The sequence below is a fragment of the Nothobranchius furzeri genome, chromosome 5 (assembly GCF_043380555.1).
Source record: "Nothobranchius furzeri strain GRZ-AD chromosome 5, NfurGRZ-RIMD1, whole genome shotgun sequence".
In the NCBI taxonomy this organism is placed as follows: domain Eukaryota; kingdom Metazoa; phylum Chordata; class Actinopteri; order Cyprinodontiformes; family Nothobranchiidae; genus Nothobranchius; species Nothobranchius furzeri.
The window spans coordinates 76,188,646-76,204,710 of record NC_091745.1 but is presented as its reverse complement, the minus strand read 5'-3'; the positions used below and the strand labels follow the sequence as shown (position 1 = coordinate 76,204,710).

Sequence of the window (16,065 nt, the reverse complement as noted above, 5' to 3'; positions counted from 1 at the left end):
CACAAGAAAATGTTCGCTTTGTGGCAAAAGACAGTCATAGTTTACAAAAGGTTCTATTTAGACACCTAGTCACATAATCCAAAACTGTTTAGAAGGAAGGCTTCAGTGGAACAAGTTATGCAGTCAGAAAAGCAAATTGCATCAATCACAATGTTACCTAGAATGTCATCACATTCTGTTTAAATTGATTTAAAAATGAAAATAAATTTTATTTTCAGATGTGCCATGCTCTCAAAAGTGCATCTGTACCACAAAATACTGCAAGTGATTTGTTTTAATAGTTTTTTAAAATGAAATTAATGAAACGGTAAGGGGAATTTGAATGTTTCTCTTATTACAAGAACATACAAATTCTGATTAAGGCAAGAAAAAACTGTAATGAAGATTTAATCTATTAACAGGGATTTTTTTAAATAAACATTAAGTTCACAACAGAAAAAATAAAGTAAAAAGCTTACAGGTGGATTTCAATACATCACACAATGTAATAGGAACATTAATATGTGAACTTTTAAAAGCTGTAAAAATCACAGTAGTGAGTGAACTGGCTTTAAACTGAGAAAAATGTTTATAAAAGGAATAATTAAAATTAAAATGTTTATGTTCACTCTACTAAATACACAGTTGAGCAACGTGGGTGAACCAGTTACTGGTAAAAGGAGCGTTTTCCACAATTATAGAAAAAAAAAACTTTCCTAGTTAATCATCTGAAATGACACCAAAAAGATATTGCTCTCAATTGTAAGACCCTCCTTTCTCCTTCCAGACACAAGTGGTACCCAATGTTTTATTTAACATTTGTCAGACAAACAAGAAAGTGTTGATAGATTATGTCAGAAGTCAAATGTCACTCATAAAGTAAAGCATCTCAGTTGTACTTTAGTCATTTGAGAGCTGCCTTCAGCAGAACCGTTTTCTCTTAACTCAGTGCCTAAACCTGTAGGAGATGGGAAGCAGAAGGTTATTCTTCTTTAATGCCTGCACTCTGCTGAGTGTCTCTTCATCCAGAGCAATGTAGCAGCGCCTGGCGTAGTCCAGCAGTTTTTCCTTGGACGGGTCAAACTCCCCCACCTCGACCACTTTCTCTGGCGCCACTAGAAGCAGCTCAGCAATGGGTGTGGTAGAGGCCACGGTGTTGCGATCGACTCCGTGAATTTGAAAGGCTTTGGACATATTTTTGAGACGCTGGTATGTGAGCAGTATCTTCTTATACCGAAACAGCACTCCAGCTGCATCTTTTACTGAAAACAAAAATATGGAAAAGTGATTATTTCAGTCATAACCAATGAAATTTGGACTTGATGGATGTGTTTTTATTTGGTTATTTTTACCCCTTTGCCTCTCTCTTGGAGCTCGGAAGACTCGCCTTCTCTTAATCTGGTTCCTGTTGGTGTTTATTGTGTCGGACATTATATCTTCTCCTAACATTTCTTCCTCCTCCATGAAGCCGTCATGGTCCAAATAATCATCAGATTCTCCCAAAAGTGAGAGGGAATCTGTGAAGACAAAAATAATAGCCTTAACAACACCCGGTGTGTAAAAGACACACGGACAAAGCTTCATCCACAAACGAATGTGCATTACCACCATGTGAACTCATTTCATTTATGGATGATCTTGCGGCATTGCTATTTTTGCCGCTGAGGCCACTAGCTGGGGTGCTGGAAGTGCCGTGGCCCTGCAAAAGGGTTTGGGATTGTGTGGGGTTGAACAAAGCATTCATAGAGGTGAGCTGAGTGGTTAGAGAACTGGAGACGCGATTTTTCGAGGGCACCAGAGTGGGAGGACCCGGCCTTCGCTGGATAAACTGACGAGTTTGAAAATGATGTGAGTCTGTCTTCTGTTGTTCTGTGAAAAGAAAAACCCTCATCAAGTGGTACGTAACACAATTAATCAAACAAAATAAATGAATCATTTGCACCAACGTTAAAGTCTTTCTCTGTACCTGCAGGACGGTCCTCCTCCCTTCTTGCCCTCCAGTTGAATCTTCTTGATTCATATCCTAGTGGAGAAAACAAACTTGCTTTGCCAAAGTTTCTAATGAAACCAGAAGTTAAACTGTTATCAGCGGCCACCTAGCCCCCTCTCCTCACCGTTACTGTACTGGCTCTGACTTTGCTCGTGTCCCTGACTCTTTGTTGAGAAGATGAAACGGTCCAGCTGGCATCGGAGAAAGTCCCTTTCCTCCTCCAAATCCTCAATTCTTTTCTGCAGCCAAGAGTTTTTCTCCAGAGAGATCTGGAGCTGGGTCCGCAGGTTGGTGATCACCATGGACGAGGTGTTGACTGGAGATGGGCCAGCAGTCGAGGGCGGCTCTGGGGATGGGAAGATCCGTTCAAAATGTCACTGAGCAGGCTACACATAAGCAGAAAGACTAAGTATGGGTCAAATCTCTTATTTATATATGATCTGTTATTTACCATCAAAATTCTGGTCAGTCTGGTTGAAAAATCCTTGCTGCTCAAAGTTGCTCTCCTCATATGGGACGGAAATTTCATAGGCGTCTTCATTTTTGGGAGCTGAAAGAGGGGAACAAATATGATATCTAAAAAAAGTGTAATTAAAAAGCAACATTTTATTTGCAACAATATAAATCTTACTCTGCAGGCGAAGAGAGCCTGCGTGGCTCTTGGATGTGGAGGCTACATCACTCCTGTTTCCGTCCTCCATCTACCACAAACATTTGCCTTATTTCAAACAAATGTCCAGAAGCCATGCACGCTTACAGATAAATCATGGAGTCTTTTTATGCACCAGTAATGAATTAATTAACTTGGAAAATCTGCAGACCACAGCCAGGATTTCACACAATGTGCTTATTTCAACCCAACCAGAGCTACTGTTTGATAACAAATATCTCTCAGTCATACACAAATACACTGAAACAGTTAAATCGGTGATGCCACTCGAAAATACGTTCACAGAGGCCCAATACAGCGCCCACGACGCTCAGAATTAGCTCATAGCTTTAGCTTTGTGTATGCTAGCCAGAGAATGTAGCCTGAATTAACAATAACCAAGCCCCTTTAACTTATATACACTCAGTAGTTTAGTTTCGTCATTCCGACATTAATAATATCTTCAAACTGCAAATACACACGTACATATAAGTACATACCACTTAGCGTTTGTAATAACTTAAGGGTGCATATGTAATAAGACGTTATTACTCAGTCATATCTCCATTTCAGCCGTTCGTCTGCGAGCGAACAAGCTAACAATAACAATTATCGAGCTTTTATTTTTTAACTGGGTATGACGTCACTTCCGAATGTTAAGTAACGATTTTAACCGTAGATAAATGTGTCAAATGTATGTAGTTCTATAATCAGAGGCGGTTCATGTTTGTAAATAACAAATGCATCAAATAACGAGCAAGTTAGCAGGTTATTTGATACATTTTATAAAATATCAAAACCCTAAAACTGTATTTGTTAATATCCAAACAAAATTTTAAAACTGAACGTGTATGTGGGCTTTTGTTTTCCTTTTCACTGAGTGAACTAGTAAAGTAAAAACAAAACAAAACAGGATGTTGTCCTGATGGGTTGAACAGCAGGACAGGTTGAACAGGTGAGGGGGTGTCGGGTTTCAGCGCGTGCTGCTTCTACACCGCGCAAAGCCCACGGTTTCCGTCCAAAATAAGTTTAAAAATTGAGAATTCGACAACCTAAAGGGTAAGTGTGTTGTCTTTTAGAAAAATACTAACAATAATCGCAAAACTTCAATGTTGTGTAACTTTTCTTAATAAAATAATTCCCATGGATTGCGTGACAGGTGTGGCACCAGTTTTGGTGTGCTGCCCCAGGTAATGTAAGAAAACAGAAATGTCAACATAATGGTAACATTGTGATCATTTCATAAAAGTATATTTATTTTATTTTTGTTCTCCATACATTTATTCAGCCCAGGTTGTGAAACACCACTAGTTTGATCAGATGTAAACAAACTCTGACAAGGAAAGGGAGGACCGTGATCCGGTCAGACCATCATTTTTATGTGGCTTTACAGCAGCTTTTTATCTCTTTTTCATATTTTGCCAACTTTGTTTAATAAAAATCGAAATTATAGTTTCTAGTTGTTGTGATTAAGTGTGTTTTTGCTGTCAGCATCTTTGTAGTGGTGTCATATTGTTAATTCAGGCTCATTTCATGTGTCTTTGTTACATTTTTGTCCCTGAATACTCAATTTGTTTCTCAGGTATTATGTTATTCATCATGCATAAACAAGTACATCCAAATAATTTTCTTTTCTGTTTTCTCACTACCCACTCTGCATTCTTTGATTATTTTGTACATATTGCATAGCAATATATTAATAATACACCACTTTTTTGTGTTTTATCTCTTGCTGTATTGCTTGTGGGCTTAAAAACTGGCATGCTACACGAATGATCATTTTGTGTTCCAGTGCAACCATGGTGCAGAAGTATGATGGGTTGTCCCATTGTAAGCTCGCTCTGGCGTTTGCGGTGACGATGGACCTGTTGGGTGCTATATCTCTACTGCTGGGTGTCTTCGCAAAACTGGAGATCCAGGGCAGAGACTTTGGAGATCTGCTGGTGTACTCAGGAGCTCTGTTGGTACTGTTTTCCCTGGCTGGCTGGGTCCTCTGGTACAGCGGCAACATCGAAGGTCTGCACTTGCAGAAGGAGTTTGGTGGGTCTGTGGATGATGCTGTGAACCGACTGGCCCGCTCCGTGAGCCGCAGGATACGGATCCCCAGGACGCGCAGCAGCCCTACATAATAGGTCAATCCCAGAAACATCACAACTCAACAGACATGAACTATTTTTATCAAACCAGCTGGCCAAAATGATTGTTAATTTTTCCTTTTATGAATAACAACCATATTTACAGTAAAGAGCAAAAACTGTAATCTTTTTGTTTTTAGTTTGCAACAATCGCTGGAGTCATTTATTTAATGTCAAAGAAAACCTGTTAAAGCTTGAATAGCAAATTTGTAAAACAAATTAGCTTACAACAGTTTTTCATGCCTAATAACAATGTTCTAATGTAGTATAGCTATAAATATATTGTGGAGATAAAAAAATAAAAAGTTTCTGTCGCATTTGTCTAAAAACCTTCACTAATAACACATTTCGGACCGAAACCAACCACTGGACCATTCGGTTGTCAGTCTCACCGAATCGCCGCACTTCCCTGGGTCCTCCACTCATCACACACTCACGCATTTAGCAAGAGAACACCACTGGTGTGAGAGGTTCTCTGTTCAATAACATCAGAGTAGGAGAAACAGCCGGCTGCTACCGCTTCAGCTTTAGGACCAACTACTAGAGTTCCACAATGAAAAACTATTTGAAGTCACGGACAACAAAAGACATTTGGACTTAGAAAACGGCGACTGGTGTTTAGCATTAACACGTTTCCTCTGGCAATGTGGGTTTCTGGTTCCAGCAGAAGCTTCTCAGGGAAGATACCCGAGGGGAGGGGAGGGGTGTTTGCGTTATAAACCTAGCTTGTTCTTTAGATTAGCTTTAGCAGCTTTAAATGGGGGCAACGGTGGCACAGGAGTTAAGCGCTCGCCCCGTAATCGGAAGGTTGCAGGTTCGAGCCCCGCTCAGTCTGTCACTGTCGTGTCCTTGGGCAAGACACTTAACCCACGTTGCCTGCTGGTGGTGGAGGGGCCGGTGGCGCCAGTGCTCGGCAGACTCGCCTCTGTCAGTGCGCCCCAGGGCAGCTGTGGCTACATCGTAGCTCATCACCACCGGTGTGTGAATGTGTGTGTGGATGGGTGAATGACTGATTGTGTTGTAAAGCGCCTTGGGGGGTTCCAGGACTCTAGAAGGCGCTATATCAAATACAGGCCATTTACCATTTAAATGTGTTCATCTGCAGCATTTATTCGTCTCCAATCTGTCCATTTGCCTGAATAGAAAATGGTATTCAGATAAGTACTAAATTATTAGAGGGCATTTAAATAAATGAGAAACTATTACATTTGCCACACATTTATTCAGCACCCGAAGCTGAGTGTTCAAGGACAAAAAAGGCACTTTGGTGATATCAGAATGTTTGCACAAACATTTTTTTGCACACAAATACTTCAGAGAACACATCAATCCCTTATTTTACAAATCAACTTTGAATTTAAGCCACATTCATTAGGTGTTTTATGTAAACATCAAGCAAGAAGTGGAGAATATAAATAATCTTTTCAAGAGATTTAAGAGATGTGATGTCAGACACTTAGGTAATGTGCAGGTCTTTGCATTTACTCCACCTGAGACAAACGGCTCAAGACTGAGTTAATACTTATGGCCGAAGCTTCTCCAGTTTATATACAGCATCGAGGGATGATAACTTGTCTGATTGTCTTTAAGAAAAACACAAAACCGTGTCCAGTTTGTTGTTAAAGCTTCAGGAAAAGCCAAACTAGGTTTGACTTTATGATCAGAGAAGTTTGGTTGCTCTCTCTAAGTTGTAGAACAAAATGTGGAAAAATATGATCAACGAGATGAAAATAATCAGTAAAAATGCTGACCAGATGGCTTGAAAGGTTGACTGACCAATAATGAAGCCTCGATATAAAAATCAGATGAAGGAAAACAGAAAAGTGTCATCAATCGTAAAGAATCCAGAAAATCAAGCGAGGTAAACAAGTTTTAAATAGAAAAAAAATCAAATAACTGATTCTTTCAATGCTGCCACACTGAGAAGCTGGCCTATTCCAGTCAGCTCACATCATTTCCCAGTCTGAACTGGGAGAAGATCAACATCAGAGAGCGGGGCTGGGCACAGAGGGAGTCTGCCAGATGATCAAGTGACTCCTCTCAGATCGCTGCGGCGACGCTTGGGACACCTCGATCGATTCGTCACTTCCGTCGTCTCCTGAAACGTCAACAACCTTGTTACTCACTCAATAAAAGGAGAATCGAATACAACGCTGATTAATTCAACACGTAGGTCTGAAAGGAGACCCACCGATTCGGAAGTTGATGTAACCCTCTCCTCCGCTGAGGATGAGCTGGGCTGGAGTGACTTGGCTGCTTCCAGGAGAGGTGATCAAACAACCTGAGGGACAAAATTATTTCACAATTAATCATAAAGATAAATGAAAAATGCAGAGTCTGCATTAAAAAGGAACCAGGCCAAAGAATATAAATATGAGAATATTAACACATTTCTCACTAGTTCATTTAGCTAGCGTTAACATCACAACAGGTCATTCTTAAAGGGACATTATGGAAGTTTGACAGCCAAACATGTATAGAAATAATAAATGTCTTCTTCATACATTCTCCTGCAATGCCCTGGTCCTGTAGAATGAGCCCTGGCATTTTTACTGTGATTGCCTGTTTTTCTGTAAAATCACAGAAAAAGAGAGATGCTCGGGTCGAGCAGGCTGCTTCATGCGCGTTCACGCTCAGGCATCGCCCGTAGCATTTGCTATCTGTAGCTTTAGCAGCAGAGAGAGAGGCAGTGCCACTTTGTCGCTGTTCCTAACGCCTAGTGACAAAGCTAGCTACATTTCTGAGGACCCTTAGCTACTTTCTGTAGAACTTTCTTCTAGATATTTCCTGCAAATTAGCAACAAAATAGCCGTTTTCACTCCGAACCGTTCTTTGGATTGACGACGTTTCAGCTGTCATCAAGGATATAAACGTTACAGATAGATTCAATGTCACTGGTGCTTTAGCTCACCTAATAAGACGTCTGACTTTCATGCAGAAGACCTGGATTCAATACCAATAATTTGTTATTTGAAGTTTCTTTTTTACATTAATGATATATTTTTACAGTAATAAGATGCCCAAATTTTTATTTGAGACTCGCCGAACGGCATTGAATTCACAGATAATCAATCAATCAATCAATCAATCAAAGCTTTATTTATAAAGCGCCTTCCGCAACCCTGTCAGGAAGCCCAAAGCGCTGAACATGGTACAGTTGTAAGTAATTATACTGAATAAATCAACAATAAAATAAATTCAAATTACAAAATACAAATTACAAAGTACAAAATGGAAATTACAAGATAGATGAAACATTCCGGTAAAATACAAATGTGTGAAACACAATTGGATTGAGTGGATGGATTGAGTGTACCAATGAAAACTGTGGAATGGATTCAACATAATAGAGGGCCATAATCAAACATGTTCTGGAAACGCCAAGCGGAGGAGGTGTGTTTTTAGGTGATTCTTAAAGACTGGCAGAGAAGGGGACAGCCTAACTGAGGGTGGCAACTGGTTCCAGAGTAACGGTGCTAGGACTGAGAAAGCCCGGTCCCCACGGGTACGACACCTAGACCGAGGGACAGCGAGCAGGCCTTGGTCAGAGGAGCGCAGAGCGCGTGATGGGGAATGTTTGTTCAGGAGAGTGGCCAGATAGGGGGGAGCACCACCCTGGAAGAAATGATAAACAAAGACGAGGATTTTGAATTGTGAGCGATAGGAAATCGGAAGCCAGTGCAGGGAGGCCAGAACTGGGCTGATGTGGTCCCGTTTCCTGGTCCCAGTCAGGAACCTGGCAGCGCTGTTCTGCACAACCTGTAGGCGACGCAGTGTTGACTGACACAACCCTGCATATAGAGAGCTGCAGTAGTCAAGCCGAGAAATTACAAAGGCATGCAGTACCCGCTCCAGGTGGGCTCTCGACAGCATATGCTTGATTTTAGCAAGGCGTCTCAGGTGAAAGAAACTGGACCGGATCACAGAATTGATGTGTGCATCAAATTTAAGATAAAAAAGATGTGGGTTCAACTTTCATTTTGCAACAATTTTTCAAGCAAGGGAAGGGAATGATCTGAGCATGCAGGAGGACTGACCCATCTTAAACCTTTGTTGGCTGTGCTGAAGAGAAAGGTACAGAATCAAATTATTTAATTAATTAGCTGCACGTTCTCCTGTCCTGCATCTGACCCATCCCCGTGGAGAGCAGTGAGCCGCAGCTGCACTCTGAAACTTTTTGGTGGTTTAACCCCCAATTCAACCACATGTTGAGTGTCAGGCAGGTAGGGTCCCAGTTTTAAAGTCTAATGACCCGCCCGGGATTTGAACCCCGACCTCCCAGTCCCAGGGCAGACGATCTACCACTAGGCCACTTAGAAGGTAAGTGAACGGCAACGGCTAGCATAACTCGCGGTTCGCTGTCATCAGGGAGAAATGTTGTAAATGTTATACAGTAAACCTAATGACCTGTAAACTGTAAGTTTTGGGGCCGCTGCATCATGTCCTTGCACCTTGCAGCGGCAGTTTACACCGGTGCTTTGTCATAATCTAGTCCCAAATCTAATTCAGCTCCTGTAATTCCTTCATGTTACTTATTGTTTTCTTTTGCAGTCGGTGTGATTATTGAAGTCCCCAAGAAAAATTAGACTCATTACGGAATAATTTTAATGACCTTTTCCAACGAAATGCTAGCTGTTAGGAGCCTAGTGGAACACTCCAAGGGAACCCCTGCAGCCCCTCACAGCCCTCTATCGGGGTTTCAAACCGATAGAGGGCTATTTGTCCAGTAGCATGCATAGATCGTTTGTGCTACTACTAGTTTACCCATTTAATTATAGATTCACTAGGATAAGTACAATAAAGTTTATCTCTCACCAAATAGAGTATTTACTAAGAAATCACAATGTAACTGTGTGTGTGTGTGTGTGTGTGTGTGTGTGTGTGTGTGTGTGTGTGCTCTGTCTTCTCGATCCCCAGTGAGTCGTGGAGGATGGCTGCTTATACTGAGCCAGGATCCTCTGGAGGTTTCTTCCTGTTAAAAGGGAGTTTTCCTCTCCACTGTCGCTAAATGCTTGCTTAGTATGAGGATTGCTGTAAAGACTCTGACTCTAGTCAGTGACTTGATGCAATTTGCTGGGTTCCTTATATAGGAAACTTTTTTCTGATCGGCTTAATGAACTGACCTGTATTGGAATGTTTATTATGTGAAGTGCCTTGAGACGACTTGTCGTGATTTGGCGCTATATAAATAAACTTGAATTGAAAGGCAAAGGTAGAACCCGCCCCACGACCCAGAGCCATCAATGGAGCGTTCCCAGATCTATGATCTGAGTTCATAAGCCAAACAAAGACCGAAACGTCTAAAACAGACTTATCTGAACGTAGAATATTCATGTGAACCGAATTAGACATTTTGAGTAATAATAACTCACATTGTATAAGAAGAATGGGATGCAGTTGTAACAGCTACTTCATTGCAGGAAGTGTGATCAACTCACTAGGGCTAAATGATTTTAGGAAAAGATTTAATTCACATTTTCCTGCATAAATTGCAAGAGGATGAAAACGAATGGTAACAATTGTTTTCAAATGTTTAATATTGGCTGTAAAAAGACCAAATGTGCTGCTCAAGTGTTGAGCTTTAAGATGTTTTCTTACCAGGTGCGGCGATGATGAATCTGACGGCTTGTCTGTGTCCGTGATACGACAGCTGGGTTGATGCAGTAGAGCAATACGGGATGGAAATATCCTCAGAGGCTGCATGCGGTTAGAGGAGTTAATTCCTGAGGATATCTTCGACAAGAAATAATGCAGCAACTAAAACTTACTAATAGACAGGGGGATGGAGAAAATGGCTCCACCTCCTGTTCCCACCCACAGACGGCCAGAGATGATGGTAAGACAGGAGATCTGAAGAGGCGAGAGCGACAGGAAGGGCTGGCCTAAATGAAAATCAAATGATCAGTGATGTCCACAGCTCGTTCTCTGGAGTTGAACAAAAAAGGAAATTTGGTCTTTATTCGGATTTCAAGGTAAAGAAAAAACAAAAGGTTTGAGTACCTAATGTTTTTGTGACTAAAGAAGTCAGATCGACTTCTTGCAGCGGCCGTCCAGTGGACCAGTCAAACAGCCTGATGACTGGGTCAAGACGACACGACGCCCAAACGCCACTTCCTGCCGCACACAGGAAGCGAACCTGCTGCTCACTGCGCTCCGACACAGAGAATATTTGCTGTCCAGCAAGATGAGAAATAATAACAATAAAGAGTTCAGAAACAAGATGTTCAGAAAAAAAAACAGATAAGAGGTTATTACTTCTGCCGCTTACCTCGACCTTCCTGCTCTCCATGTCAACCACGTGGACTTTGTTCCAGTACCCCACCCACAAACGGCCACTTTTTGCAAGGCAACAGCGGACGGGCTGCAGAGGGTTTGCTCCAAGGGCCATCACAGTATGTGACTGCAAGTTCCAGCCATCTGCAAGCACAACTATTTCCTCATTCGTGCCACTAAACAGATTAGATGAGAGACGAAACTAGAAGGAATTACCTGAAGTGTGTGAGAAAAAAGCTAAAGTCCCATCCCCTAAACCAGCAACGACCCGACCGTTGGAATACCTGACAGACAAAATCCATGCAAAGAAGATTATTTATAATATTAGGAAGTAATTAATGGTGTATGAAGTAAGAATGGCATATTGTTGTCAAATGTGGGTGCTGCAGCCCATGTATAAAAATAAAGGAGTTTGGTTTCTGTGAGCCCCATTCGTGAGTTTTATGGCTGTTGCCAGCTACGACTCAGCACCAGGAGATCCTAGATGACGAGTTATACACAGAAAGTCTCTGAGTAGATCAATACTTGTCTCGTCTTCCTCCGCTTATCCGAGTCCGGGTCGCGAGGGCAGCATCCCAACTAGGGAGGTCCAGACCGTCCTCTCCCCGGCCACCTCCACCAGCTCCTCCGGCAGGACCTCCAGGCGTTCCCGGACCAGATTGGAGATGTAACCTCTCCAACGTGTCCTGGGTCAACCCGGGGGCCTCCTGCCAGCAGGACATGCCCGAAACCCCTCCCCGGGGAGGCGTCCAGGAGGCATCCTGACCAGATGCCCAAACCACCTCAACTGGCTCCTTTCGATCCAGAGGAGCAGCGGTTCTACTCCGAGTCCCTCCCGAATGTCCGAGCTCCTCACCCTATCTCTAAGGCTGAGCCCGGCCACCCTACGGAGGAAACTCATTTCGGCCGCTTGTATCCGCGATCTCGTTCTTTCGGTCATTACCCAAAGCTCATGACCATAGGTGAGGATTGGGACGTAGATCGACCGGTAAATCGAGAGCCTGGCTTTCTGGCTCAGCTCCCTCTTCACCACGACAGATCGGCTCAGCGTCCGCATCACTGCAGACGCCGAACCAATCCGCCTGTCGATCTCCCGATCCCTCCTACCCTCACTCGTGAACAAGACCCCGAGATACTTAAACTCCTCCACTTGAGGTAGGACCTCTCCCCCGACCCGGAGTTGGCAAGCCACCCTTTCCCAGTCGAGAACCACGGTCTCAGATTTGGAGGTGCTGATCCTCACATAGATCAATACATTCCACTATTATATCACGTTATTGGTGATTTAAAAAGTAGCTTGAGATTCTTTAGAGCCTGCTATTTGTTTCTAATTCATCGTTTGCATTATTAGCTCTATGTTAGCTTCTACCCTCCTGTACCCGATATTAGCGCAAAACAAAAAGATGCCGTGGCTTCTTCGGGGTCGCTCCTGTTTACTGGCTTCGGTTCTTTCCACAACGCTGCTGCTTTTTGCCGGCCAGTGTCGGCGCTGGAGGGTTTGTCGACGCAGACTTGGCAACCCCAAAGGGTCAAATATGATTGGCTCTGGAACCAGGAAGTATGAAGGCAGAACAGACTGTAAACAAAGACTAAATCCCTCTTTAGTTTTTTGAAAGGAGAAAAACTGACAACCCCCCCATCCAGCTGAGAAGTAAATTTGTTTTCAATGTAACCTTCCTTCCAACATGATTAAGACATTAGACTGTATTGTGATTGTTCATCTGTAACATTCTTACATATTACACCTTTAAACTATTTGTTTTAAATGCAAAGATAGGAAAGAAGCAAGCTGAACTCACATGAGTGAATGAACTCCCTCTGAGAGACATGCTGACTGCAGACAGCACCTCCTGTTCGCAGAGGCCGAGTGTATAAGAATACTGCAAAAACAAAAAGGAAAAAAATAGATTAAAAAATTAAGTCTCATGAATGTTTCCGTATGATTTATGCAGTGAAGAGTTCTGTTCCTTGATCTCATCCCACCTTCCTTCCTGCGTTCCGATCCACACCGTCCCTGAGGAGTTATCTGACAAAACAACAGGAAATGATGAGTAATGAATGAATTTTGAAGCAAAACATTGAAAATAATTAAAAAAAAATCCCATAAGAACTGACCTATAGGAGGAACAGCACACATACAGAGGGCGGGGGCTGTGGGGGGAAGACTGAACTGGTCCAGCACGGTGTTAGACCTAGCCGGATCGATCACTGTGATGTCACTGCAGGAGGCGGGACCAGAGATGACCCATACAGAACACTGAGGAAAAGAAAAGTATATGGAGAATTTGGAAACACGAGACATTTTGTTTCTGGGCGGAGTCGGTCACGTTTGGGTAGGTCAGAACCGACTCACCGAGGCTTCTCCTGACGTCTCAGGAGGGACTGCTGCAGCACAGTTGATCTGATGGAGAAATGTTTTAAATTACAAATGTGTTTAAACGGCTCCTCGGGTTTAATATGTGGGTTTGGGAGAATATTTTACCTTAGCGGTGGAGTCTCTCTGATCCAACAGTCTGAGCTGAACCAACACAGGAACATCTTTAGGTTCTGGTATGGGTTCACTGGCCTCCTGCAACAACAGCATTGAGAAAACACATCTACGGTTAACAGTAGACTAAATGGGAGCTAATATGGTCACGGATGGTCTCGCATCACCTGTGTGCTCGCCAGCGACACACTCCAGCCATGGATCTGACGCTTTCCCAGAATCCCCCAGATCTGAGAGCGGATTTCTCTGTAGAGCTCCTTCCTTCTGAGTCGTGGTGAAATAACGGTTGAAGAAGGGGATCTGTGAAGAAAACTGAGCAGATGTTTGCTGGCTTTTGATTCAATCTGTACTTTCTTGATTTAAAAATAAAACAATGCAATGAACTGGGAGTAAATAGAGCTCCTGAAAAACAAAAGGATTTAGACATTTGAAGAATTTGCAGGTTTTGAGACTTAAAAAAGCAGCTTTTTGTAATCTCTGCTTAAGCCGGGCGGACACTGTGTGACTTTTTCACTCGTAGCACTCAGCTTCAGCTCAAACTGTACGACTTCCTCGCAGGACAGATCTCACGAGCCACATGCTCACACTGTACGTCTGGTAGCAACACGTCGGCCCTAAAAATATGCTAAAAATAGCAGTTTTTACACGACACGTCAGACTTTTTTGTCTTGCCTGTTGTCCTTTGGGAGTGCTGCAGGAGGACACACGGGGATTTATGGGGGTTGGATGAGGAAAACGAAATAAAGAAAGTAAATCTGTGTTTTGTGATCAGTTTAATTTGACATGAACACAACAAACACGCTTTCTCGACAATCTTTGTGAGTAAAAAAAACATGTAGAAATAAATACGAACAACATGTATTATTAGGGAAATAGCGGGCGAGCGGCGCTGATGCAGGATTGCGCATGCGCCGTGAGCGGTTCTGATACTTTTTGGGTCGCAGCTGCTCGCAGCGCCGCTTCAACAGTGCGTATGATACCCTCACGAGGGACGAGCAAAATATCAAACACGCCAGAAGTCTGTGTGAGCTCACGATTGCTGATCGGTAACTCTCGTAACCCCCTGCACACTACAAGACGCTCGGCGCAAAACTCGCCCCGATCTTGTGGATTCTCGCACGAGTGGAAAATCGGCTCAAAACAGTGAAAAAGTCGCACAGTGTACGCCCGGCTTTAGCCAAATATCCCAACTTGCAAAATAATTCTATGTTCAGTCACTTACAGCTCTACCTTACTAGTATTTAAAGTTCTGAGATGTTTTTATATCATCTTCCATGAAATGTTTAGGGTTCCTCTAAATACCTCAAGAGCGAGCACCAAATTCACTGTCTTCAGTTAAAATTAAATAAGTACACCTCCTTTTGAAAACATTTGCAAAGGTCGGGAACCCGTACTTACTCGCTCTGTGTTTGGCTGATGAGCGGTGGCTGTGGAGTCCCTAGAGGAGGGCGGTTAAACGCTGGGGAGGTTTGCTGCACCAATGCGGACGCTGAAGGTGGGACCAGTGGCACCTTGGTGAGACCAAACAAGCGGTTGAATCTAAATTTTAAAAGAGATAAAATAAAAGCAGCAACAGCTTTTTGATTCCAAACAACAAATCAGACGGATTTGAATTATAGTATTCAGCTAGCTTGTTGTTAGCGCTAGCATCATCAGGCGGATGCAGGGCTGTTTAAGACCGCCCCGATCCGGACTCGGATGCTGGGTTCAAATTACAGGAGAGCAACTTGGTTCTCCTCAAAGGTTGTCAGGCTCCCCTGATGCCCTTAACTTACACACCCAGAAGGAGCACAAAGAGATCCAGTTTCTACCTTTATCATATTCTTTATATGGACTCAGCGTAGCGGGGATTCTTTTGGGCAGAGATGCAGAGAGCTGCAGGCAGACCGCTGCTTATTCATGAGCTGCTTTCTGCACACGGCCACAGGAACATTTTCTAAGTGGCGTCACCAAAAATATATAATTAACACAGTCATTCATGTCCATTCATTTTCTCTCTGGTGTAACGGAACGGAAGACCGTGTTTTTCCCTTCTTTGCACAAGACTAGTCTGCATGAGATATGGTCTCAAGGTCTCATGCATTCCTTCTAACCTGCTTATTTTCAGCTCAACAGAAGAATGAAGAATGAACTCTTTTCTTTTAATTAATCAAAGAACTCTATTTTAATAAAGCTAATCCATCAAAGTGTTAGTCAATAAATAAGATGTGACCGATCTGTGAAATTAAAATATTAATTACTTTATTAGAATCCTATAGAATATAAAGGTACTATGACTTTAAATGTTCCAACAGGACTCATTTCACGTAGCGTTAAAAAGACATGACACATTACTTTCACTGATCTAATCAGAATCTTACAGATCTGACGGAGGTGTGGTTTTAACGGTGTTTGGTAATTTTCATTTGAAAATAAACCTTAACATCCGAAGTATAAAACTGTGCCACGTCAGCTCTAACGCCAGTTTAAAGCGTTCCAGAGAAAGTGACGGAGTGGCCTATCCTGATCTAAACTCTTTAACCGAAAGAACAACGACAAGCTGAAAAATTCG

General features: G+C 42.7%; 3 protein-coding genes across 9 annotated transcripts in view; 1 reads left to right on the top strand and 2 right to left on the bottom strand.

Annotated features, from left to right (window-relative positions):
* Positions 1–357: 357 nt before the first annotated feature.
* Positions 358–3,263, bottom strand: ccdc106a (coiled-coil domain containing 106a). Of its 4 annotated transcripts, none has more exons than XM_015950566.3 (8): positions 3,171–3,263; positions 2,601–2,670; positions 2,421–2,519; positions 2,094–2,315; positions 1,946–2,002; positions 1,585–1,848; positions 1,332–1,496; positions 358–1,241 (listed from the first exon to the last, which is right to left on the bottom strand). In XM_015950566.3, the coding sequence occupies exons 2-8, from the start codon at positions 2,668–2,670 to the stop codon at positions 925–927; spliced, it is 1,194 nt and encodes a 397-aa protein (XP_015806052.3). In that variant the 5' UTR covers positions 3,171–3,263; the 3' UTR covers positions 358–924. The 4 variants fall into 4 exon arrangements, with proteins under 4 accessions (XP_015806052.3, XP_015806054.3, XP_015806051.3 ...); XM_015950568.3 differs by having other exon boundaries at positions 1,588–1,848; XM_015950565.3 differs by having other exon boundaries at positions 3,119–3,251.
* A 315-nt stretch (positions 3,264–3,578) lies between these two features.
* LOC107379695 (transmembrane protein 238) lies at positions 3,579–4,921 on the top strand. The gene is made up of 2 exons (XM_015950569.3): positions 3,579–3,677; positions 4,411–4,921. The coding sequence occupies exon 2, from the start codon at positions 4,418–4,420 to the stop codon at positions 4,745–4,747; it is 330 nt and encodes a 109-aa protein (XP_015806055.1). The 5' UTR covers positions 3,579–3,677; positions 4,411–4,417; the 3' UTR covers positions 4,748–4,921.
* Positions 4,922–5,955: 1,034 nt separating this feature from the next.
* The window catches only part of si:dkey-17m8.1 (C-Jun-amino-terminal kinase-interacting protein 4), a 29,821-nt gene continuing 19,711 nt past the window's right edge, over positions 5,956–16,065 (bottom strand). For 3 of the 4 annotated variants that reach the window (XM_015950561.3, XM_015950559.3, XM_070551142.1), the window contains 14 exons: positions 14,913–15,053; positions 13,682–13,826; positions 13,509–13,595; positions 13,380–13,427; positions 13,142–13,283; positions 13,010–13,052; positions 12,826–12,906; positions 11,243–11,310; positions 11,022–11,170; positions 10,754–10,925; positions 10,522–10,635; positions 10,352–10,450; positions 6,945–7,034; positions 5,956–6,851 (listed from right to left, as the gene is read on the bottom strand). In XM_015950561.3, the coding sequence (XP_015806047.3) occupies positions 6,739–6,851; positions 6,945–7,034; positions 10,352–10,450; positions 10,522–10,635; positions 10,754–10,925; positions 11,022–11,170; positions 11,243–11,310; positions 12,826–12,906; positions 13,010–13,052; positions 13,142–13,283; positions 13,380–13,427; positions 13,509–13,595; positions 13,682–13,826; positions 14,913–15,053 (1,492 nt within the window). In that variant the 3' untranslated portion in view covers positions 5,956–6,738. The remainder of the gene's footprint in view (positions 6,852–6,944; positions 7,035–10,351; positions 10,451–10,521; positions 10,636–10,753; positions 10,926–11,021; positions 11,171–11,242; positions 11,311–12,825; positions 12,907–13,009; positions 13,053–13,141; positions 13,284–13,379; positions 13,428–13,508; positions 13,596–13,681; positions 13,827–14,912; positions 15,054–16,065) is intronic. The other variant, XM_054741359.2, reaches the window with a different exon arrangement.